This window comes from Meleagris gallopavo, chromosome 9 (genome assembly GCF_905368555.1).
Source record: "Meleagris gallopavo chromosome 9, MGAL_WU_HG_1.1, whole genome shotgun sequence".
Classification (NCBI taxonomy): Eukaryota; Metazoa; Chordata; class Aves; order Galliformes; family Phasianidae; genus Meleagris; species Meleagris gallopavo.
Genome location: NC_139412.1, coordinates 3,792,697 through 3,817,026, shown reverse-complemented (window position 1 = coordinate 3,817,026; position 24,330 = coordinate 3,792,697). Strand labels below are relative to the sequence as shown.

Sequence of the window (24,330 nt, the reverse complement as noted above, 5' to 3'; positions counted from 1 at the left end):
ACCACCACGTCCATGGTGGGTGTGTGGTGTCTGCTGGTTGGGGGGCAGTGGCTGGAAGCTCAACCCAATTAATGCTGGTCCCAGCTCTGTGCACTTGGAGAGACCAGACAACTGAACCTGGATAAAATCAGCTTTACAGCTTTGAAGTTTAAGAGGGAAATTTGGGCTCTTAAACAAAGCACAGATGTTTATAAACTTCCTTCCATTGGCCTGGGATAATTAAAATATCCTTAATGAAGTGAGAGCTGAAATATCAAATGCCCGTTTCATATCAAAGATTATTGACATGTTATGTAAAATATATAAAATACATATATTCAAATACTGGTTTGGAGAAGGAAAAGGCTCTTTAAGTTCTCCAACCCAGGTCTGAAAGAGAAACGCATCATTCGGAGAAGGATAAAATGCCCTTTCTTTCATCCAAGAACTCAATATCAAAGTGTATGTTAAGGAAACACAGGTGATCCACGTTGTCCTGAGCTGAGTGCAGAGATACGTGTTTCATTTTCCACCGTCTTTGAGTCACACTTCCACGCTATTTTAATGTGTTTCTAATTTCCTCTTCCAGCCCTCCCCATAATATCATCAGCAGTGTGTATAATCCTCTCTGCCTTCTTCTATCTCTGTAGGCTGGTTTAATCACTGTATTGATCCCCAGATAACCTGCCTGTCTGGCAGTTTAGACCTCTCTTGTCATGTGGTATGTGAACATCTTACATGAAAAGAGGGCTTATCCTCCCCGTGCTACTCTGCTGGAAGGTGTTTGCTGCTGACTTTGCTAAGACTGGGTAAATATTAACACAGTGGAAAAGCAGCCATGGCTTGGGGCATTGTGTCCCTGCAGTTAAGTCTGTCAGGCTGCTGGGAGAGCTGTGTTTGGGCAGCACAGCTTCTGGGCACCGACTGGCCTGGAGGGCAGCCCTGTGCTATGGTGTTGGCCAGAGACTTTCTGGTTCTTCCTCAGCTGTGTGAGCAGTGATACTGATTTTTGTGTGTTCTTCCTTAGAGTGGAAAGGTAAAGTTGATCTGACAGTGACAGAATCATGTTTGGTTGGTACTGGATAGACAGCAGTGACACTGTTAAAGTTTTATGTTGGAAACAAGCCTGGGAAAAGTTGCTGATGGTGTGGAAATACTTTCAACATTCTGAGAATGTTTCTTTTTTACTTTGAAAGGGATATTTTTCAATTATTTTTTTTTCCATCATATCATATGTACGTAACACAAAATAAAAGGGACCAGAAACCATTCCACATCTCCCCCCAGTTCCACAAATTCTAAATTTTAGGTTAGCATGCCGATTTGAAATGATGCCAGGCTTTGAAATCTGGAAATACTTTTTGCAATGAACTTCTGCTTTTGGCGTGGCTTTGTCTCCCTCCTTCCCAAGGTGGTTCCCCTGTAATAGAGACACAGAGACTGGGAGTGGCTGGGGTTGAGTTCCTGAGGTTCCCTGCGGCAGCATGAAGGCAGTGAGGCTGGATGGCCAGCAGTGCAGGTGTCCTAGCAGAGTGATCAAGCATGCAAATCCTCTTCAGATGCGTTTCCCTGCTCACCCTCAGGTTTGCAGTAAGGGAATGCATTTGAATGCTTGGTTTTCTTTTTCCTAGCAGTCTGGTTCAGCTCAAGAGGAAATATCCCTGGCCCCGTGATAGCAGCAGAGAACTCCTCCCTTGCTGAGTGTTGGCTCTGCCTTACACATAGGCTTGGCAGGCAACTCTGCTGCACGTGTCCTCCTGTTATCCAAGGGCAACACAGCAAAAAGCATGTGGTCCTGCACAGCAAGGCTGTGGGCCACGTCTGGACAGCGTGCCACAGCTTCTTGGCCCTGCCTTAAAATCCCATTTGCAGTGGGATCACTGTGTAAGATAAAGATTTTAACGAGGCACATTAATGTTGTGTTGCCACTGAGTATTTGCAGTGTATTTGCTGTGTGCAAGTGGGTTCTGGGTTTGGATGGAGGTTAGGTGAAAACATTGGCAGAGTTGGCCATGCCCAAGGTCTTTGCATGAGAATGTGCACCACCCAAAAAGCAGGTCCTTGGGGGTGCTGTGTTTGTGCCGGTAGTTGAGGTGACCCATGGAGGGGGTGGAGTCGCCATTCCCAGGGGTGTTGCAGAACTGTGGAGGTGTGACACTGAGGGATGTGGTCATGGGCTTCTCGGGGTGGGCTGGGGTTGGATTTGGGGATCTTAGAGGTCTTTTTCTAGCCTTTATGATTCTGTGGTTCTCCTGCTCTGCAGTTTGGGTCTCCAAAGGTTTGGGAAATGTGGAGATCTAAAAAAAAAAAAAGTCACTCTTGAATACAGCCTAGTTTTGATTTATCGCCTGTTGGATAAAATGCTACCTTTGTTTCCTATTTATAATGACCCTGTAATAACTGGACACTCAACTTAAGCTAATGATTTAAACATACTTGTAAACTGTCAAGTCAAAAGTTTGTGAGTGACTATAAACATATGTTGGTGAGTGCTATATGCTAATAAATTCATTATTATGGTGCCCCAGTGGGAAACACGGAGATGGCAAGCTTCTTTTTTTTTTTTTATGATAGGTCTTTTATTGTTTGTCACATCTGCAACACATTAAGGATTTTGAAGGCAGATAATGTTTACAATAAGAGGAGGATTGAAAGCCTTCCAGCTCAGTGAAGAGCTCTTCCTGTTTGTCAATGGAGTAAGTGAGGACCCGGCACCCTGTGCATGGAGCTCCAAAAATAGAGATGTGTCCAGACGTGTGCGTGTATTTACGCCACACCAATGGCAAAGCATGCCAGTGAATAAATCATAGTATTTCCCCCAAAATCATTAGTTGGTGTGAATGTATTCCAGAAATCTATGCTTGCAAACGTCATCATACTGCTGAGATCAGTCATCCTACACCGTGTACCCAAAGCAAAGCCTGGGGAAGCTGCTGCTCCAGACAGCCACCCACTAATTAGCTCACCTCTGGCATTCTCACTCATGATGCCACTTATAACTTCTGAACCGGCTGCCAATAAGCCTGAAAATGAAACATAGGTGCTGGAGATGCTCCCGTGCTGAGCAGCTGGAGTAGGAACTGGTGTTGCCCTGAGCTGCCTGTAGGCTATCATGGAGATTTTGGGGTGGAAATGTGCCTTTTAGTGGCTGGAAGAACACCCGGGAATATCTTAAGTGATCCAGCAAGCAGGGTCAGGGGACAGGAGAAAGATTTACCCTTCCAAAGTATCTGTGTTAGGCAGTAACAAAAGTTGTCTTGGGAACAGATGGATTTGGCAGCAATGAGTAGAAATAGTTTATCCTGAGAAGGGAAGTTGGCCTCATCCCATGAGAGGTATAAGGATGGATGTGTGCAATAAAGATATGTAAGGATGGCTCTGTGGTTTGTGTGTGTAAAACAGCTCTCCTGCCTGACTGCTCCGACTGCACAGCGCTGGGTGTTGCCTTTCTCATCTCCATTCGTTGCTTATAAGGGCAAAGGGAGTTTGCAGCTGGAGCCCCGTTTGCTGACTTGGTGCTCAGGTGCATCTTTTCTGCCCCCTACTTGTTTTCTGCTATGTCTCCTTTGTGGGGTTTGTCTGCAGCCCATGCTGAAACCCAGACATGGCATGGCCCTCTCTTTTCCAAGATCCATAACTTTTTCATGGCTTCTGACTTGACCACTGGTGCATCTGCTTTGCAGAATTGTTGCAGAAAGCCTTGTCCAATTCCTTCGGTTGCGTTCCTCTCATTACCCTGCTTTCTCCTGCTCTGTGTCTGCTGGTGCTTGCTCACTGCTTGGAGGCAGACCAGCAAAATGTAAAATATTTACAAGATCACCTCTTCAGATTCTTTATTGCAGTGCTTGTTTCTCTGTAAATGCCTTCAGGGTGCCTATATCCAAGCCGCGGGTATCTGCTGATGCTGCTCTGCCTGATGCCTGGGCAGCCAGTTCCTTTGGTTGTTTATCTATCTACTGAAAAAGACATTTCCAAACACCAGATTTACTTCAAAATATCCTTCAGCAGAGATGCTGCGTTGCAAGGCATCCGTCCTGTCTCAAGGCCAAATGTCAGCTGGATTATCCCAATGGAAGTGCTGGAATGCTACCAACGAAAACAGTGCAATAGCTTGATTATTGCTTTGCTGTTTCAAGTGTTTGTGTTTGTTGAAATGTCTCCTTTTAGCGAATATTTGGTTGGGAGTCAAGTGTTCTTTGTCATTGTCCAAATACAAGTGAGAAGAGAGGGGGGTAGCAGTTGGCTGATGCTGTAATTGAGTGTCAAGTTCATTAACTCGCTATGGAAATCAGCAGCAATGATTTTTTTATTGGTAGGCTGGGAAAATTATTGGTGGCTTTCAGAGCAGGGATGTTTCTAGCACTCTTCAGTTGGCTCTTGGGGGTGATGTGACTCTGCTGAGCCTCGCTGTACACATGATGTGTACATTTTAATGCTTTCTTGCAACTTCTATGCTGAGAGTTCCTCCAAAGGTATGGGAGGTCTGAAGAAGGTTCATCCCTTAAAATAAGAATGCATTTTGAGGTAAGCTATGTGTATGCAGAGAATATTTATGAAATCGGGAAGTAAATCCACTGGGTATATTCATCCTAAGCTCTTATTTTTCTGGTTTTTTAATTGTATTTTATTTTGATTTATTCTTTCAAACATTTTCAGTGTTGTGATTGCAGATATGAATCAGACCAAGCAGTTTTTATCTCGCATTTGTAGGAGCCAGCTTCCACTTTGACCCAAAGCAAAGAGTAGCATAGCAGGTTTTTTAAAGCAGGATCAGTGGAGGGCATTTAAATCCCTGATAGTCGCATGACCATAAACGCTGTGTCGCCATCACAGTGTGGGCAGAAGTTGTCCTAAATACTTCTGGAATCTCAAATTAGGGCGGATGAGGCTGGCTCTTGGCCTTGGTATATGGTGACTTTGGGAAATGGAGCTGTGTGAGGTGTACTGTATTGGATGAAGTGATTTGTTGCTCTCGCACTGTACAAAGGCACAAGTCTTTGTAATTCTGGGATTGCTTTCTCATAATGCCACGCTTCTGACAAGAGGTTTTCCTTCTATTTGGGCTTGAACGTGGCTGCAGTTCTGAGTAACAGTTCGTGTTATGACTGAGTGTCTGAGGAGCCACTTTTCAACAGTGTAATTTGGGAGCTGATGTATCTTTAAAGCATAACTGAGTGCAGCATTTTACATGACTGAACGCATCTGAACAATTTCAAGTATGCAAAGATCTGCCCAGTTGCAATGGTGATAGTCATATTTATCTGTAAGGAATGATGAATCTGTGTTTCTGTGGCTTGAAAATGCATGAATTCTTCTGAAGCTGGGAAACACACTTCCTGACTCAATACTAACTTCTTTTTTCTTCCAGGAGAGATGAAATAGTTTAAATGGATTTCTTTTTAAGGAATGTCAGTAAGGGGATACTTCAGACAGAAGCAGAGCAGGTGGTTCTTGCTAATGGACTGACAAGATAACCTTACACCGATTGCCAGGGCATCGTATCTGTGCTGGTTGCTGTACAAAGAGAGGTTTTGTCTGTGAGCTCGATAACAATACAACATGTTGATTGACTTTTCACGTAGGAGAGAGTGCCCCATTCATGAGTGGCTTAGCTTTTACTAATGCCTTACTGCAGGTAAGCTGATAAGAGTGATTACAGGGATGTAATAAATGAGGCTGTGGTGCGCGGCCCTTCTTGGTGTGGCATGAGATCCCAAACTGGGATCCAATGGAGCATGCCACTATGGTGCTGAGGACTGGGCTGCAGGCAACAGCAAGGTTTGAATGGAAGCCACACCTTGAGTACTGTGTTCCGTTTTGGGCTTTCAGTCTTATGAGGTGTGGATGAGGGAACTGGGGTTGTTTAATATGGAGAAGAGGAGGCTTAGGAGAGGCCTCATCACTCTTTACAACGGCCTGAAAAGAGGTTGTGGCAAGGTGGGAGTTGGCCTCTTCTCCCAGTTGGCAGCAATAGGATGAGAGGTGATGGCCTCAAGTTGCACCAGGGGAGGTTCGGGTTGGATGTGAGGAAAAAAGTTCTCAGACAGAAGGGTGAGTCTGTTCCTCTTGGAACAGAAAGGTGGTGGAATCACCATCCATGGAGGCTTTCGTAGATGTGGCACTGAGGGACATGGTTTGGTGGTATAGTGGGGATGGGCTGGGGGTTGGACTAGGTGACCTTAGAGGTCTTTTCCAACCTGAATGATTATATGGTATCACGTAGCAGGGACGCCTGGAGCTTGTATGGAGTCAAGAACACAAAGGAAAAACTCATGGTACTAAGATCCATCAAGGACTATTAATCACAGCTTTACTCAGGATGTCCTTGACACGCATCTGCCCATAAAGCACAGTGGAGGAGTTGTGTGAGAAAAACTACAAACACAATTGATGTTGGGTCAGTGGCCCTGTATCACCACATGGGTTTAGAATGGAGCCCTGGGATCTTGGCTGTGGTTGTCGCCTTGCTGTCATTCAGCTTGACTTTAAGAGAGATGTCTGAGAAGACAGATGTTGTTTCAGGTGAACCATGGAAGTCACCTCTTCTTGGAAAACCTTTGGTTACAGCCTTCAGAGCACTCTTGAGCCCTAAAGGAAAAAAGATGAGAAATGCTGAAATTCTCCAGAGTGTCTTAAATAAAATCCTGACGTCTCAGTTTCAATTGTTGAACAAACATGTTTGTTTTACACAGGATATCTTGGCAATGACATAGCAGCCCAACCTGCAGCATTGCACTATGGCAGCATCCAAAGGCTCTGGTGCTTACTTAGGTGTGATCTTACCTGAGATCCAACAGGTCCTTACTTGCTGCAAATGGAGTATCACGCTCTTAAAAATTATTTTTCAGGTTTTTCTGTAAACATGTGCTCACATACATGGGCCTGATCCTGGGGTCTGGTGCTGGTGGTTGATGCTCTCCAATCCCAATCTGTGTGAGGTTTTTTTAGCCCTTGTTGAAAAGATAATGAAAAGAGAGACAGGGATGTTCCTCCAGAGAAACCTCTCAGGACTCTGTGTTTTTAATTCTTTTAATTCTCACTTCTTTCTCTCTTCTCCCCATCCCTTGCTTTGGTGTAATTGCGAGTAAAAACAGCTTGCATTTGGGTCTGGCCTGCAAATCACTCGTCAGTTCGTGTATTACCAGGGCACGATCGGTTACTGAGTCAACACCGCTCTGTTGGCTTTCGGTGCATATCAGAAACAGGGGAATTCATCATTCGTCAGGAAGAAGTTCTCTTCAACTGTTCTGCATTAGCTGCGACCTGTGTGCACGCATCTGCCAGCCTTGCTGGGGCCAGCACCAGTAGTAACACGAACTGAGCCAGGTGTATCTGAGTGCTGGCTCCATCCATTTCCCCACAGACCCCCGCCAGCTCCACGACCCCTTGTGCAGGAGATAAATGAGCTGTGAGCCGTAGGGGAGATGTCCTCTTTCCCATGTGCTGGGTGTTGGTGGCCTGTGCTCTGCAGTAACCATCCAGCCCCAGCTCTTGTGGTCTCCAGGGCTTTTGTGGCTTGAAGCAGAGTGCAGATGGGTTTATTCTGTAGCAAAAGATTTCATGCAACTAAGCGCTTTTGAATTTGCAAAGGCCACATTCATCAGCCTTGCCAGCTTGGAAGTATATGGCATATCTTACTTGGGACTAAAGCAGTCCCCAGCATTTGACCTGCCACCATGATGCTCTTAGAGCAGGTTGGAAGCTTTCTGATGGGAAGCTGTGATTTGAAAATGCCTTTGTGCTGGAACTGAGCTGCAGTGAAGTATGCTGGGGTTTTGGACAGGTTTTCTGTTTTGGAAATAAATTGAAGCATCTCTCTCTGCTCCTGCAGCAGGGAAATGCAGAAACAGCCTGTTTGCCCATATCAGGATGTCACATTGTCAGCTTGTGCTCCAGAGAGGCTTTTTTGTCTAAAAGTATGCTTCAGATTATGTATTTAATTATACCACAGGAAAGATGAAATCCAAATGAGTTGATGGAACTTTTGTTGGAGTTGTATGTTTTGGTTCCCCTATTCAGCTTGCCTTTTCTTCTTTTTTTTTATTTCTGTACATATTTTGCCTTTGTTCTGCTTTGGAACAGTAGCACATTCCACGTTTTCTGCAGGAATGGAAATCTGGCATTTTGACCAGCTTCTGTTGTTTCAGAAAATGACTTCAGTGGTATTTAAGCCCCTTGACAATATCTTACTGTTCTGGATGCTCCCTGAGTGGGTCCCCCTATGTGGGGCAGCTGCAGCAGGAGCCTGGGTCTGTGCCCAGCACACGTCATGTGTGCAAGCCCAGCTGAGGACGTCGCTTGCCAGCAGTGCCTTTATTTTTCCTTTATCCAAAGGCTCTGTCTGGTTGTCCTTCCCTGGCTGCTGAAAGGCCCTGCTTGCCCAGAGTGTCGCTGCACCCCTCGACCAGCTGTTTCCTTGCGTGATGATGTGCCATTGTTTGCTGCTGGCCAGATGTGCTATGATGGATGCATGGTGGTGGCAGGTACTGCTGGTTGCTGTGGGACATCACTTGCTTGGAGCTCCAGCTGCTTTGGCAGCTGGACAGACTGCCAGCACGTATGTCACCATCTCAGGTCCAGCACAGGAGGCCCAGCAGGGATTCCTAAAATATAAATCACAACTGCGTTGTGATGCTCATCTTTTTTCATTTGTTTTTTTTCCCTTCCTTCTTGTTTTAATTCAATTTAATTTATCCTCGGTACGTTGAGTCTCTGTAAAATCACTGGACTTGGAGCTCTTTTGGAGTTCTTGTGTGCCATGGATATAGATGCTGAAGATGCTTCCTGCGTGGGGAGTCAGACATCTGCTGCAGCATGCTGTTGGACTTTCGTGAGATGCAGACTGCAGCTGGCAGGTGGGAGCCGGTGGTTTCCATCAGAGGCTGAGTAACATCCTCTGCCTCCCTGATAACCCTCCCCTGAGTGCTCTGTGGTTTCGGTACATTTGTTTGTCCTCTCCTGGTTTCCACGTAAAATAGTTCTGGTAAAAAGTAAAGAAAAAGGTTTTGTTGGGTGCTCCCCGAAGTCAGAGCAGAACACAGCTTGCAATGTGTTTTCCTATTCCCCTGTCCCCATAAATCATCCGCTAAGGCGAGCGCAGAGGATGTGAAAGAACGCATTTGTAGCAGAAATGCTGTCCCTTCCCCTCTGCTTTCAGGGCAATTCTTTCACTTGTGGTTCGGTGTCTGTTGTCGGGGAACAGCTGATGTCACATTCAGCTGCCACTCCTGGCACTTATAGCTTTATTTCTGCTGTTGCAAAGACACAGAGAGGCTCGAGGTGCACCCGGTGCCACGCAGCAAACAAACGTGGGGCTGCGTGTGGGGCTCTGCCCTCCCCACAGCTGGGAGTGCTGTCCCTGTGGGTGCTCTCACCAACACAGTTTGGGTGTGCGTAGAATCATCATAGAATCATTGAATGGCCTGGGTTGAAAAGGACCACTATGATCATCCAGTTCCAACCCCCTGCTATGTGCAGGGTCACCAACCAGCAGCCCAGGCTGCCCAGAGCCACATCCAGCCTGGTCTTGAATGCCTGCAGGGATGGGGCATCCACAGCCTCCTTGGGCAACCTGTAGAGCTGGAGTATGTTACCGCACTGGGCTTCATGCTATCAGCAGATGCTAAGTAGGCCTCTCTTATTTAGCAGCCTTAATTTATTGAATCAGCCAGCAGCGCTCTATGGGAAGTAGTGCCGGAAGAGGGAGCGGAGCGAGTTGTAAGTTTCCAATTTCTGCTGGATCAGGCCCCTGGAGATCCGTGTGATCTGGTGCATTGGAGGCAGTGCTATTGCAGTGACTCATAAACAGATGTGCCCAATTTACATTGCAGCTTAATACCTTTGTTTAAAAAAATGTTTTTTCTAGACAAATGTGTTAAAGCAGATGTTTCCAGTAAAACAAATACTTGCGTGATTTACAAACAGCTCCATCCCTGCCAGAATTCATTAGAAAATGTGGAAAGAAGAAAAATGGTTCTGTGTACTGACAAACAGATAAAATCAGAAAAGAAGAAGATAGCAAGGGAGTATTTCTCTATGTGGAATGAAAACTGCTGTGCTTGGGGTGGTAAGCAGGAGGTGGGAGGGTGGTTTCAGTTGCTAGTGGCAGTAAGATTAGCCTTGGCATACATTAAAATGCAGAAACTTATCTGTAAAAATACTTATCCGTGTCCTGTGGTGTAGGATATGGGGTATTGGGGTCACAGTGTGGGATTGCCTTGTGGGTTCCTCAATCACTTCCATCCACTGGAACCTCCCTGGCCACCCCCTAGTGCTGATCTCCACTTCAAGACTGGGAGCAGTTTGCTGACATGGGACCATGTCCTCTCAGGTATTACTATTGGTGGGGCTACTGGAGCAGAGAAGGATGAGCTGGGGGACAGTGATGTCAATGGCCATGCTGGGTGGCACCTTAGCACCTAACAGTAGTGCTTCCCTCCTTGCCTTTGGAAGCTCAGTGCTTTGGGTGCAGGGTGGGAGCACAGCTATGCTGGTACATTCCTCTCTCTGTGCAATCCAGTGCTTGCTCTGCAGTACCTTGCAGTGGGTGATACAGGGCAGAGAGGGGTTTTCTCATATTGAGCCACCCCATCATTTTGTGGCATTCTGAGCATCCTCTGCATCCTGCTGCCTTCCCCTGCAGCTCAGCTCTTTTGGGGCAAACCTGCAGTGTAGGGGGCTGTGCTGGTTCACCTGCTGCTCCGTATTTCAGGAGGTGAAGGCTCTGCCTCCTCAGGCATGTGCTGAGAAACTCGGTCACCTCCGGTCCCTTTGGTCCCTTTTCCGCCTTGCTCCATTGTGGGGCTGCCGTCATGCGGTGCCTGTGAGCCCAGCACTCATGTTACATACAATCTGACACCCCATGTGGTCTTAATGGGTTTCCCAGGCTACAGCTGCAGCACAGCTAGCACTTCTTGTGAGCTGCAGGGGCTGCCAATCCCCTTTTGCCATCCAGCTCCCCGGTGCACAGATATCATATTTTTTTATGCACTTGTAACCTACTTCATCTGGGCATTTATTACTAAAGAAACAGTGATTTCCTGGAGGAGCTGAGGAGATGCTTGTGTCCATGGGTCTGCAGGCTGCTCATCTTGGTGCTGGGGGACTGAGAAGTGGCTGCGGGACTTTGCTTCTGGCATACTGGTTTTCCATGTCTTGCCATAGGGAGCATTGCAGGGCACAGCCTCAAACAGTCCCTATGCAGGGGGACGTGCTGGGACCCGTCCGGAGGAATTAAAAGCATCCTGGAGAGGAGGAGGATGCTGCTGCAAAGCAATTAGGGCATTCGGATGCTGTTCCCTGCTCTCCCATTGATGCTCATGGATCCACATCGCAATCTACACTCAGCTTTAGTCATCAGCAAATGGAAGCTTTGCTCGGCTCTCAGAGACTGTGGGGCTGCAGTGCTTAATTAATCTCTGCAAAAGCAGAGAGCGTAATTAGTGCCTGCAGTGAGCTGTGAGGCCTTGGGGTGGGAGGCAGATGCAGTCCCTGTGCTTTGTCCATGGGAGCTCCCACTGCTCAGTGCCATGCACCATGCAGAGCTGTCCTGGAAGGGCCACTTGTCACAGCTTTGGGGTCTCTGGGTAAAATTACTTCTTGTAGTTAAGTGCTGATTTTATGTTAAACCGTTAAAAAAGAAAAAAGTGTATTTTGATAGCTGAAAGACAGCCAGGCAGATCTCTTTCCTGATATCCGTAAAGCTTTTTTTTTTTCTCCCTCTCACTGTCAGCTTTGTTTTTGTGGGTGTAAAACATAAAGGAGAGGAGAACAGCTTGCAGGTACAGCGCGTTCCAGCACCGCCGACTGTCATTATTTAAAGATGATGCTTTTAAGCAAGCCTTGAGAATCACCTCCTGGGCTGTGAGCTGTCAGATGGAGGTGTGGGCCGGGCAACATCGCTGTGCCACACGTCGGCACGCACACGCTGGGTGATCCACAGCCATTCAGCACAGTGCTGCTGAGTGCTACCAGGGATAAACCAGCTCTTCAAACGTGCAAATGTTTCGTTTCATATCAGTTGGGCAGGATACTTTGGAGGCAACAAAATGTAAATAGAATGAAATTCTTAAGCAAGATTATTGATATGACAGGACTAAAGAGCTTGGGGTTCTGTGAAAAGTGCCTCTTTTCATCCCTCTAATAAGTCCATTACTTGCACTCGGGAATATTTTAAGGCCCTTTTCATGCTGAATCTAGAGTTGAGCATGCTTTGCATTTCAAGCTTTGTCTATGAATCAGTAGAAGCCAAAGTTATTTCTGCTTTAAAATAACAGGAGCAGGGAACAGCTAATCTCCTTTCATTCTGAGTCCTTACATTATTTTACTGGACAGAGTTTGTGTTGGCTACAAAACAGGGCATTCACAAAATCTTTGAGAAGGAATTTGGTCTAAGAATGAAGCCTAGATTGCAGTATGCATAAAGGCTCCTTCTCCTAAGGCCATTAAGAAATTCCAAATCTGAGCTATTTTGAACAGCAACATTAAATTAGCCTTGCTAATTCCAGTAATTCAGACCGATAGCCGAGTTTACAAATCTACTCAATGAGGCCTTCCCATAATTACAATCTCAATGTGCTTTTCAGCTAAGGTGAGTTGGCATTAAAAAGATAAATAAATAAAAGGGGGTAAAACGTTTTTTTCTGCTCTGGCTTTTGAGATGAACATCTCTAAAGTAGAGTTAAATGGCTGTACTGCACCAACAAGCATTCCCTGTCCGGGCTGGAAAATTCATTTTCCCTCTAATGTGTGAGTGTAAGAGCAGAAAGGAGGCTGAATTTTTCACCACTTTGTTTTTTCTGTTGTCTGCATTCAAAGGAGCATTGACACCGCTGGTGCTCGGCTCGGTTCTTAATTGTTTATTTACAGACAGCGATTTCTACTGGGGAAAGAAAAGCTCTGGCTGCGTTAGCCTCTCTCGCGGGGAGCAAAACAAACCACGCCACAAAACAGCAAGAAATAAGAAAAACTGTTGGTGGAAAAATCCAAGTGAAGCAGGTGAAGCAGCAGTACAAGCACCCAGCCCACTTCTTCCTCTGCAGAAAGTGATTTTCTGACCCTCACACAGCTTGCCATTCAATAAGTGATGGAAAGGTTCAGAGGATATGTTTTCAAAGCCGTAAGGCACACAAACATGAAGCAAATAAAAATTGAATGTGTTATTTAAAAGGGTGTTAATTTTATTAGCACCGAGCAGAGCAAATATAAAAGCGAATGGAAGTATTCACATCAGCACTCAACTCTGGCTGCAATGTTCATAAAATGTCCTTTTGATCAAGCTGTGTTTTGATCCTTATTCTCTGAGCATCATTCAGAGTGACGGGGCTGTAGCTCCCGACAGGCGTCTGCAGCTGCACCAATCCTTGAGCAATACCAGGTTGGGAACTTGAGTGCATGCTCTGCTGGGAATGCTAATATTGCCATCTTTCTGGTTGTTCCAAACAAGAATGGCAGTACAGAAATTCTCACAAAGTGGAAATTCCCAACAGGAAATTGATCTGCTACCACCGTCTGTGCATCACGATATTAATCTATCAGAGTAATAATCAGCACATGCGTGTCTGGTCTTTCTCCAGCTGATAACGTCGTCACCATTGGCACAGCCAAGGGGAACATCTGGGTTGTGAGAAGAGTGCCTTGATTCAAGGGGATGATTTCCAGCAGGGATGAAAGTCCCTTTGTGGCTGTTGTTGGACTCCTGCAGCTTGCAGAGCCAGAGAAGTTGTGGGTGCCCAATCTTGAAGGTGCCCAAGGCCAGGTTGGATGGGGCCCTGGGCAGCCTGATCTGGTAGGGGGCACCCAGCTCATGGCAGGGGTTGGGGCTGGGTGGGCCTTGAGGTTCCCTCCAGCCTGTGATTGCATTGTTCTCCGGAGCCTGCTGGGATCTGCCTGAAAAGATATGAAGAAAAAAGCAGGCAGGAGGATTTTGGGCATCTTCCCCTCTCCCTGATGCAGGGAGATTTTCACCTGCATTCCCATTTCCACCAATGCACATTGGGTGAATGCAGCAGATAATGTCCCAAAGCAGCATCAAGAGCAAAATCAAGAAGAAACACCCATTAGCCACCTGCAGATAAGGGGCACATTGCTGCTGGGAAAGAGTGTGGTTGTGCATCGTGTGTGGGAGGAGCACCGTGAGCCTCTGTTCCCTTTCTTGGGAGGGTGAGGAGAGGAGGGAGGCTGAAACACGCTTCTTGATTTCCAGGAAACTTCTATCTTTAATCTCTGTAATCCGTTTTATAGAGGATTTTGTATTTTTCAAGGGATTTACAAACTGGATTACGTAGCCTTATTATTTTGATTTTCCACTGCGATTGTGACATTCCTGAGGCTGAGCTTGGAGTGCTGAAGATAGGGCTGAGGGGGAGGAGGAGCTCCTGGACCCGGAGCTTGGAGCCCGTTGTGTTGTCCACTCCCTACCTCATTGCTGGGCTGATAGCTGCAGCATTCCTGAGCAATTTGGGTGCTCCTGTGTGACCATGCCTGGGGAGCCCCTTGGCTCCAATGAAAGAGCAAGTGGGATGGGTCCAGCTCTGCACTGTAGACATGGTGTCCTGTTGTTCAGTTGGGCGACACAGGGTTTCCCATGGACACCACCTCTGGGACCAGGGTTTGTGCTCTGCTCAGGGAACCGGAACGAGCCCTGGGTTTGTGTCAGACGTTACGTGCACCCAGTAAGCAGATGGGTTTAATTTGGGGCTCTCTCGCTGCAGAAGTGCAAAGCCAGATCCTGGTTTCAGACTTCAGCAGCTGTTCCCGGGGCTCCTTCCAGCACACAGCGCGGTGAACATGACCTGGAGCCATTAAAAAGTTCCAGTCTGTGAACCCAGCCCTTCTTTTTCTGTATAAAGCGGGAAAACTGCTCAGAGTGATGTTTCCCAGGGCCTCCTGCGTTACTCCATTTTTATGGGTTGGAGTTACTTTAGCGCAGTTTTAATGCCAAGCCAGGTTCGTATGCATTTATTTATTTATTTTAGCAGCTTAATGCAATTAAAAACGCTGGGCAGTGCTCTCACCTCAACCCATGCTCTGTGTGCACTGCCTTTCACTCCACATTGGCTATTCCAGGAGGATGAGGAGCACAAAACCTTGGTTGCTGCTTCAGGAGTAGGAAAGATGTGTGCCAAGCACTGTGTGTGACCATATCTGCCCGCTACTGGTGGACTGAGCCCATAGAGCAGTTCTCAGCCCAAGTTTTTGGATTGTCACCTGAAGCCTCATCCCAATTGTTCACCTTGGCATCATGAGTAGTGACCTGGAGGAATCTGGTTTTTGAGTGAATGAGCACATTGTGCAAAGCCCCAGTCCCTTCTGATTGAAGAAGCACTTCTCTGGTTGCCTCCTTCATAGAATCAATAAGGTTGGAAAAGACCACTGAGATCACGTCCAACCACCAACCCTTCCCCACCATACCAACTAAACCATGTCCTCAGTGCCACATCTCCAGGGATGATGACACCTCTTCTTGATGCCAAGAACCCCAATCTCTGTGGCCTGGACATGGTTCGAGGCTGATTCCCACGTGCAGTGAGTCACAAAGGAACATGTCAGATGTCTCTGGGTGTCCTAACACCACTGTGAGTTTTCTGATTTAGCATTGAGAAACATCCTCCTTCCCTGAGAGCTGCTTTTAGCTGGAGCCAGGACCATTGGCATTCCCCTTAGGTCTGCTTCTTGGCAGGTCTTTGTAGTGCATAGAGGTCAGCAAATGTCCCTAACCTGAAGAATCAAACATCAGCAGGAACTGCCTGTCTGGTTGTGTTGTAGCAAAGAGTTTTGGCTATACGTGCCAACAGCAGTTTGAAGATCAACGTGTTGTGCTTTTCACTTCACTGTAATGCACATGGAAAAGTCACAGAGTGCCTGCCCCAAGCCCAGGTCAGTCCCATTGTGGAAGAGGTCCTGGCTACATGTTAATTTCAATGCCAGCAAGGTCTGAAGGAGCATAGGAGAAGAAAAGTTTTGTGTCATTAATTGCTATTTCATCATTAGAAGAAATTTAGAGCATTTCAATTTGCTCTGCTATTCCCAAGAATGTTACCTCCCAAAATCAAGACTGTCCTAGATGTCTCAGGTGGCAGCAGAGTGATCAGAAGGGATCACTTTGTGGGTTAAGGCCTTGGGAGTCTCCAGAAATCAGTGCTGGGAACAGACTGGGGAATCTGGAGGGACATTGACCCAGTCACATACTCCTGCCTCACTTTGCATCTGTTCATAATCTATTGTTTCCAGCTTTTCCTTTATTTCTCCTTGACTCCTGCCTTTGTGGATGCTTTGGGCTGTTCCTGGTTAGCTCCTTGTTCCTAATTCTTTTCTCCTAGCTCCTTTAGGTAGCAAGTCATTTCCCAGGCAGTACATCTAGATATCAGACAGGGGAATGGGACCCAAGAACTCTGATGCTTTCAATTAATAATGCTAATGAGATTTGTTAATTTTTAATAGATTACATAAGTGTGTTTTGCTAGGCACGCTTTTGTGGCTCTGTTCTGTGAGTGCAGTTCAGAAACCCTTTCACTTGCTGCCAAAGGAAAAATGATTAATGCAATTGCAAATGCCAGATTCTCTTCGGGGTAAATCTAGAGTGTATCAAGGAGCAAAGAGGAATTTAATGAGTGTATTCTTGAGGTAAACACAGGCCCACATCAGAAATGGTAGTTCTTCCTCTCTTCCAGCCTCTGACCTAAGTGGGGTGGAAGGGCAGAATTGGGGTCACGGAGCAGCCCCTCTGCCCCATTCCGTGTGGCATGTTGGGCTTTTTATCCCAAAGAGAGCCTGAATGCATCCTTGGATGAGACTTCTGTGGCAGTTCTGGGAGCTGGAGGGCTGGGGTGTGCATAATGGCTGTCCTGCAGGGCTCATGGCTGGTTGTCCATGTATCCTTTGTCACACCCTGAGCTGGAGCTCCTCACCCCTCCATGCTGAACCCTGCACCCTTCTCAATCCATCTCCAAAGCCTGCCTCTTCCATGTGCTGGTGTCCCCATAGTTTCTGATTCCTCCCTCCATAGCTGCTTTGTTCACTGGTGCTGCTTTGTTCTCTGGGTCTCCTTGAAGGCACGCGCTGCAGCCATGGAGTGCTGGACAGGCGAGCGGGACAAAGCTGTGGTTTGCAAATCAGCAGTCCCAAACCCCATTCCCTTGGATTACTGCCTGGGAAGTTGGTTTTACCACACCATCTGAGCAGCACCGTCTCCCATAGCCACATTGCCAGTGGCAGCAGGATGATGCTGAGCTGGTTTTTTTTTTTTCTTCCATCTAAATCCACGTTGCCAAGAGCCACACCTCCTAAATTGCTGCGGAGGAGGCAGCAAAACAGAGGCGCAAGACCATGCACATGCTGTGCATCCATCTCGGCGATCTCGCTGCCATGCCAACACAAGCATCGCAGCTCCACTCAGCGCCGTAATTACGCACTGCGCGGCCGCACCTACAGCCAGGCTGCTCCTTGCGCAATGGACAATGGCAAACCTGTTGGTGCTCCAGGATTTTTGATAATAAACCAGAGGGCAAAACCTCCCTGGGGAGATGAAACCAGGCTTGGCTGGGCCTTATGAGGAATTGAAGGCATTTTGGAGAAGCGGAGGGTTGGAAATCCTGACTTTCTGTGTAGTCATGGCCATGTGTGCTTTGTAACTTCATGGACTTGTCTGGATGTTGTGGAGGTAGAGGTGTGCTTGTAGTGTGAGCTGATTGTATGGAGAAGTCAGGTAGCTGCAGACTGGTGTGAGCGGAGCTTTTGTGTTCTAGCAGGACCAGGAGTGATGCAATTGGACGGTTTTTCTGGATTTCAGGTGCAAACACTGTCATGTTGGATTGGTTGGTAGAATAGAAAGGGAGAGAGCTGGGACCAAGGCTAGGTGGTCTGAGCTGTGGTACCGCAGGCTCTTATACTTCACCTTGTTGTGAGCTCACCAATTTGGGCTTACAGAGCCCAGAAATCTCTCTTTTGGAAATCCAGTCTTGCTTTGGAGACAGCCAGTCTCCTGCATTCATGGGCTGTTTGTTTCCCAGGCTGGTGAGGTTTGCTACTTTAAAAATTGAAGAAAGCAGCAGTGCTTTCCAGAGATTGCAACTGTCATAAAATCCAGAAACGTTAAGGTTGGAAAAGACCCCTGAGATCATCATCCTGATGGTATCATATGCTTTCTTAGACCAGTCCTGAAGGACACATGCAGGTAGATGTTCACAACTGATCACGAGAGCGGTAGGAGCCTGACACGCTGCCCTGCTCTCAGATGTTCCTACTGGATGTGTTCTGTGCTGATTGAAAGTACACACTCATGATCCATACCTCGCTCCCGTCACACTGCAGTTTCCATCATGTGCAAACAAGGGCCATCACCACGTCCCCCCAGGCCCCTCGGATGGCTCAGCAGCCCCGTTCTGTGATCATGCTGTGTTATGCATGATGCTTCCACATCCCCTTTGCAACCCCAGCAGCAGCAGGGCTATCAAGTGGCTGTGCAAAGCGGTTTCCGTGCACGGCCATCCATGATGAATCTGTTACTATATTAGGTCCATTGCTGAGCCGTCTGCCTTGGCAGGCGAGATGACATTCCCTGGCTGCAGGCTCTGGGCTCTCCTTTCCTGGCTTGGCCACAGAGCTGCCCGCTGGAGCCAGGCACTGCCTGCTTTGATGTCATTTGTCAGAGCAGGGTTTGCTATCAGTTATTTGCTTGAGGCTGTCTTGCCCTTTTAGGGGCAGAAGGGGCTGTTTCAGGAGACATCGGTGTGTTTTGTGCAGGAATGTGCCTGCTTGCTGTAACGCTCCTGGCATGCTGGTACTTATCCTCCTGGCTTTTTTTGGTGCCAGCTGCAGTGGAATTTCTTATGCCAACTGCAAAACAATCCCTGCCCAGTTTAGCTGCTTTTTGTTACTCTGCAGATCAGGAAAAAAAGGGCTTCTTAATGAATTTCTCCCAATAAGCTCGTGCAGAAGCAGTGCACCTAGTCCTAATCCATGGAAGAACGTCTCAGCCACATTCTGAGGATGTGCAAATTGTGCATGTCAGTGTTGGCAGCAGCTGGGGCAGGAAGCAGAGCTGCAGCTTTCGCTGTCCCAGGAGCAGCAACATGTCAGAGGGATTTGGTTATAAAGGGGGGAGTGGTCTGTGTAGGGCCTGGGGGACTTGTATGGGCTGCAGAAAGATGCCAGGAAACAGCACAGCACTCTGCTTGCAGGCAAAAAAAGTCGCTGGGCTAATGATTGACTATTATTTTAAGGGGTTATCTAATCCACAGGCCAGAGGACAAGGGGGGCCAGAATGAGAGAAGACTGAATACATAATTAACGTAGATTGTTGGTCATCCCCTCTGGACTCCAACTGATTATAAACAGAAACAGATTTTTTGAGTTCCCTCCTCTCTTTTACTCCTCTCCCCTCCCCAAAAGCCTTTGCAGTCAAAGGGCCACTCTGTGGCAGAAACTGTTGCAAATTAGAGAGGGTGTAGCTGGACTTGGACTTGGGCATCAGCTGGCCTCTGATCAGTCAGAGGAGGGTATCTTTTATTTCTTCCTTCTGTCAAAGGAAGGTATCAAAGACCAGAGGGAATGGCCTTATGTTGCTCCAGGGGAGGTTCAGATTGGATATTAGGAAAATCTTCACTGAAAGAGCAGTGATGCAGTGGCACAGCTGCACAGGGAGTGGTGGGATCACTGTCTCTGGAGGTGCTCAGTATCCATGGGGATGTGGCACTGAGGGACGTGGTTATGGGCACGTTGGGGTGGGGTTGGACTGGTTGATCTTAGTGGTCTTTTCCAGCCTTAATGATTCTGTGATACCGAAGGTAATTAGAAGTTAAATGGAATGTATTTCCACCAGTTACAGACCCATTATTAATACAAAATAAAAGACATATGGCTAAATCCATTAGCTTAAAGATACAGCTGAACATAAACCCGGAGAAGGAAGCAATGCAAGGAACATTTGAAACCAATGCCACACCCCAGCACAAAGCTTTGAAGTGGTTTAACAAAGCTAGGAAAGCATCTCTCAAATCTCTAATGACAAGAGGGTTTCTGTTCCCTTTTTTTCTTCTTTGGTCAAAGAATGAATGAGAAAATCAGCATCCTTGCTGGGGTGAAATCTTATGACTTGAAAAGTGGTCTTTGCTTATAGTCAGGTGAAATCTCAGAATTTGAAAACTTCCCCAGTAAAAAAAAAACAAAACAAAACCAACAAAAACCAAAAAACAAAACATACACACACAAAAACCGACAAAAAAAACGAAAACCAAACCAAAAACCAACACTCTAATGATTAAAGTTTGAAATCATCATTTTGATACTCTTGGATTGGACTTTTTCCAGAGGGTTCAACTGCTGCACCCTGTGCCTGCCCTGCCCCATGGGGGAGGTGTGTGCTGTGCCAGGGGACAGCAGCTTGAGGATAAAAGCAGGAGAGCTGCAGAGAGGAGGAACTGCATTGTCTGGGAATCTGCTGGAGGCATTATAGGTCATTTACCAGGCAGGTTTTGCTTGCACCTGGCCTTCTATTCTCCCTTCCAGCCATTTCTGACCCTTCTTGATGGTCTGAGCCACCTCACTTGTCATACTGCTGTTGTTATGCTTTTGTTTTGCAGTGTTTGTTTGGGGATTTTCATTAAGAAATATTGCTGCAGTGTTTGCCTTGGCAGTGGTCCTCATTGGGCTGATGTGGCGTTTTTTAGCTGGAGTGTTTGTTCAGCCTCTTGGATTCTTTCTCAGGGGTGGGGTGGGGTGATCCAAGCCCATGAGTATGCTGGTGATCCACGAGGGCTTGTGAATGGCTTGAGCCAGGTTGTCTTCTGATTGAAGCCACCAGCTTCCTCTGCATCCAAGGGCCAAGCTCTGGGGATAAGGCCAGCAGGCTTAACTGAGAGTATTCAGGTGATAAACTGGCATGGCTGAACAGGGCAGAGCCAGCTTTAGCAGGGGGTTAAACCAGATGATCTCCAGAGGTCCCTTCCAACCCTTTTCAATCCCTTCTGTAAGCTCTGCCAGGACTATCAGAACTTTCTACTCTATCAGAACTTTTACACAGCTTTCTTGGGTGGGAGCTTCCATGTGCTCCTTCTCAAAAGTCCCCATGTTGCAGTAGCAGCAGGCTGGTGACGTGACATCCTTTCACATTCCTCACTCTCTGGTGCTTTGATGAGGTGGACAGTTGATGGGATGGGTGTACTGAAAATGCTGTAAGCAACATATTTTGTGCATGCTTATGAACACCAAAATGCAGAGGTCCTCACAGCAGGAGGTACATGGTTTGGGAGGATATTTGTGCTGGCCAGGATTTCTTCACTCGTGCAGCCATCCTTGCAGTGCGTGGGGAGCAGACACTCTTTGCTTTGCTGAACACCCACTCTTGGCTGATTTTGGGGAGTATCACTTCAATAAGCCAAATCCTCTTATCTGGAGCTGTTGGAGTTGGTCCAGAGGAGGCCACAAAGATGCTCAGAGGGGCTGAGCACCTTTCCTGTGAGGAAAGTTTGAGGTTGCTGGAGGAGTCCAGCCTGAAAGGCTCTGGGGACACCTTTCAGTACTTAAAGGGAGCTTGCAAGCAGGAGAGAAACTAACTTTTTATATGATCTGATTGTGGAAGGACAAGGGCAAATGGTTTTAAACTAAAAGAGGGGAGATTTAGGTTACACGTTAGGAGGAAATCCTTTATTCAGAGGGAAGCAAGGCATAAGCTGTCCAGGAAGCTGTGGATACCCCATTGCTGGAGATGCCCAAAATCAGGCTGGATGGGGCCCTGGGCAATCTGATCTGTTGGAGGGCACCCAGCCCATTGCAGGGGATTGGAACTGAATGATATATTTCTCAGATTGGAAAAGACCTTAAAGATCATCAAGTCCAACAGCAACTTAACCATACTACCCTAACTCTAACAACCCTCTGCTAAATCATGTCCCTGAGCACCACATCCAAATGGTTTTTAAACACATTCAAGGATGGTGACTCAACCACCTCCCTTTCCAACCCAACCATTCTATGATTCAGTGATCTCTTCTTTCTGGGACACCTTAGAGTTGTGAATTTTTAGTCTTTCAGATTTCAGGTTTGCTGTGGGGAGCCAGGGGCTGGCTGGAGGGCTCAGGGGATGTTACTGAGCTCTTCTGCCCTGTTCACCCATGCTCCAGTGCAGGTAGGGCTGGCTGCTCCCCACACCACACGTGCCACTAACCAGCTCTCTCCTTCTGCTTTCAGAGCTGTCGTACGACCTGGACATGGATGACACCTTGGCCAACAAGCAGCTGCTGAACCAACACAACAAGGATGGGGCTGCTGTGCCCAACACTGACCCCAGCAGCATGGCCCCATGCCTTGGCCCTACTGCTGCCATCACCTTAGCCCTGCTGCTGGGCTGCTGGCCCTGAGCAGTACTGCGGCACTCAGTGCCTTCCCATCCCTTTTTTTAAATGAGGAAAATGTTCAGAACCTCCCTGGAATATATGCACATTGCCAAAGACAGGGCAAAGGACTTGAGTGGATTTTATAAAATAATACGGTATCTTCACCAAAAAAAAAAGAAAAAAAAGGGTTTGTTCATGGTAAACTAGTAAATATATATCACAGTGTTTTTAAAGATAATCCTATTTAATGTAAGAAGGTTGATATTAAATTGTCCCTAGCAGTTTTGGAGGACTGAGCTCTGTCTTGCCTTTAAATGGAAGAGCGCGTTTCATCTTGAGTTGTTTGAATGTGCATGGGGTAAAGAACACCTATGATTTATGAAGTACTCTCAGCAAATATCAGCCCTCTGTTCCCAGTTGACTTAATACAGACTTTTTGTGTGGTTGATGCAATTTTTGTACTCTCTCCAAATCGGGGAGTCACCCTGAGGCACCTGGCCAGGAACAGAACCCGGCAGGACTGGGAAGATTGGATATAAGGTCAAGGAAGAAAGGTGCTGTTGGTACATGTGCTGCCAGGTATTTGCTAGCCTTGGCGTGGCTCTGGTGCCACCAGCCCCAGTGCTGCCAGGCAAGCAGCAGTGAGAGAACCTCACAGCAGCTGGGAGTGAGGATGGAGAATGGGAGCACTGCCTTTTTCTCTGGTCTCCAGCTGTGGGTCCCCATCAAGGATGCCCATGTGTGCAACGCCCTGGTGGAGTTCTTTGGAGCAAAGCACCACCTTTCCCATGGGAAATCTGCAAGAGCAGCTCCAGACAAAGGACAGACAGCGTGGTTGTGTGCACCTCCGTGCTTTATGGGGATGAATAACGCGTCCAACACACTTTGCTACAAAGGAGGAAAAGAAAAGGATTTGCAGGATCCCAGAGGCAGATGAGACTCTTGCTCAAGTGTTTCTTTGCATGCTACTTTGCTTAAGCTGTCTCTAAAATAAAGGTTGTTTGCTCTAGACACGGTGCACAGCAAGTAAGCTCCCAGTGTGCGAGGCGATGCTCGGCATTGTGATGCTCGGCGCTGGTCCTGGATGGGCAGCCTGGAATGCCCAACTCAGGGGCACCACAGGAGGGCTGCGGTTAGGCTGGTTAAATGGGCAGGGGCCAGGGAATGTTTGGTTTGGTTCCCAGCCAGAATGGTTGCATATTTCAGATTAAGATGCTGCTTTTACTGGAGTGATCCTAAGATACTGCAGTATCTTAAGCTGCAGTGTGCCTGTGTGCACACATGCACGCACACAACCACACTTATGTGCATGCTTTAAATATTTGTGTACCTCAGACCTTATAAAAAAGAAAAAAAGAAAAAAAAGGAACTGTATCTTTGGGAGAAAGCATGGAAATCCAAACCACACAATCAAATGGTTTGGAGAAGGGAAACTTCACCTCCTGTTGCTTTGAAGTGGTGGAACTGATCTGCACTGATTCAAAGCCTTGTGACTGCTTTCCATGCCGTGATGCTCACAACGTGGTGGAGAGGGGAACTGGGAGCTCACCTCCAGCTCTGCATGAGGATGGGGACCCAAAAGGTGGGGGCCAAGAGATTTCTTCTGCACTTCAAGTCTCCCAATGCCCTGCTCTCAGCACCGTGCCTGGCTGTGCCCATGAGCCTCCGCTCCCACCAAAGGGAATATGTGATGAGAGCCACTCGTCGCTTCATTTTCTTTCATCCCCCTGGAGCGCTGGGGGTGGGAACAGGAGGGCCATGGGATCTGCTCAGAGGGATGCAGTACTGCTGCCCCAGCATGCGTCTCTGTGGTCAGCATGGAGGATGTTCTTGCCTCTAATCCCGTGCTGAAGGTATTGTGTGTGCTGCTTCCTCCCTGGATAAACAGCAGACAGTGCAGGCTGTGTCTCGCTGGGTATTACAAAAGCTGCCTGGTTTCCCTGCTCTGCGCTGCTGCGGTGTGATGTTGATGCTTATCAACAGAAAGCCTCTCTGTAGCATGCTGAGCCCATTTTCTCAG

At 47.3% G+C, this 24,330-nt stretch overlaps 1 protein-coding gene across 1 annotated transcript in view; it reads left to right on the top strand.

Annotated features, from left to right (window-relative positions):
* The window catches only part of GPC3 (glypican 3), a 115,381-nt gene extending 92,041 nt beyond the window's left edge, over positions 1-23,340 (top strand). Inside the window, exon 8 of the mRNA XM_019618147.3 lies at positions 22,165-23,340. Coding sequence (XP_019473692.3) covers positions 22,165-22,334 — 170 coding nt within the window. The 3' untranslated portion in view covers positions 22,335-23,340. The remainder of the gene's footprint in view (positions 1-22,164) is intronic.
* The last annotated feature ends 990 nt before the right edge of the window (positions 23,341-24,330 follow it).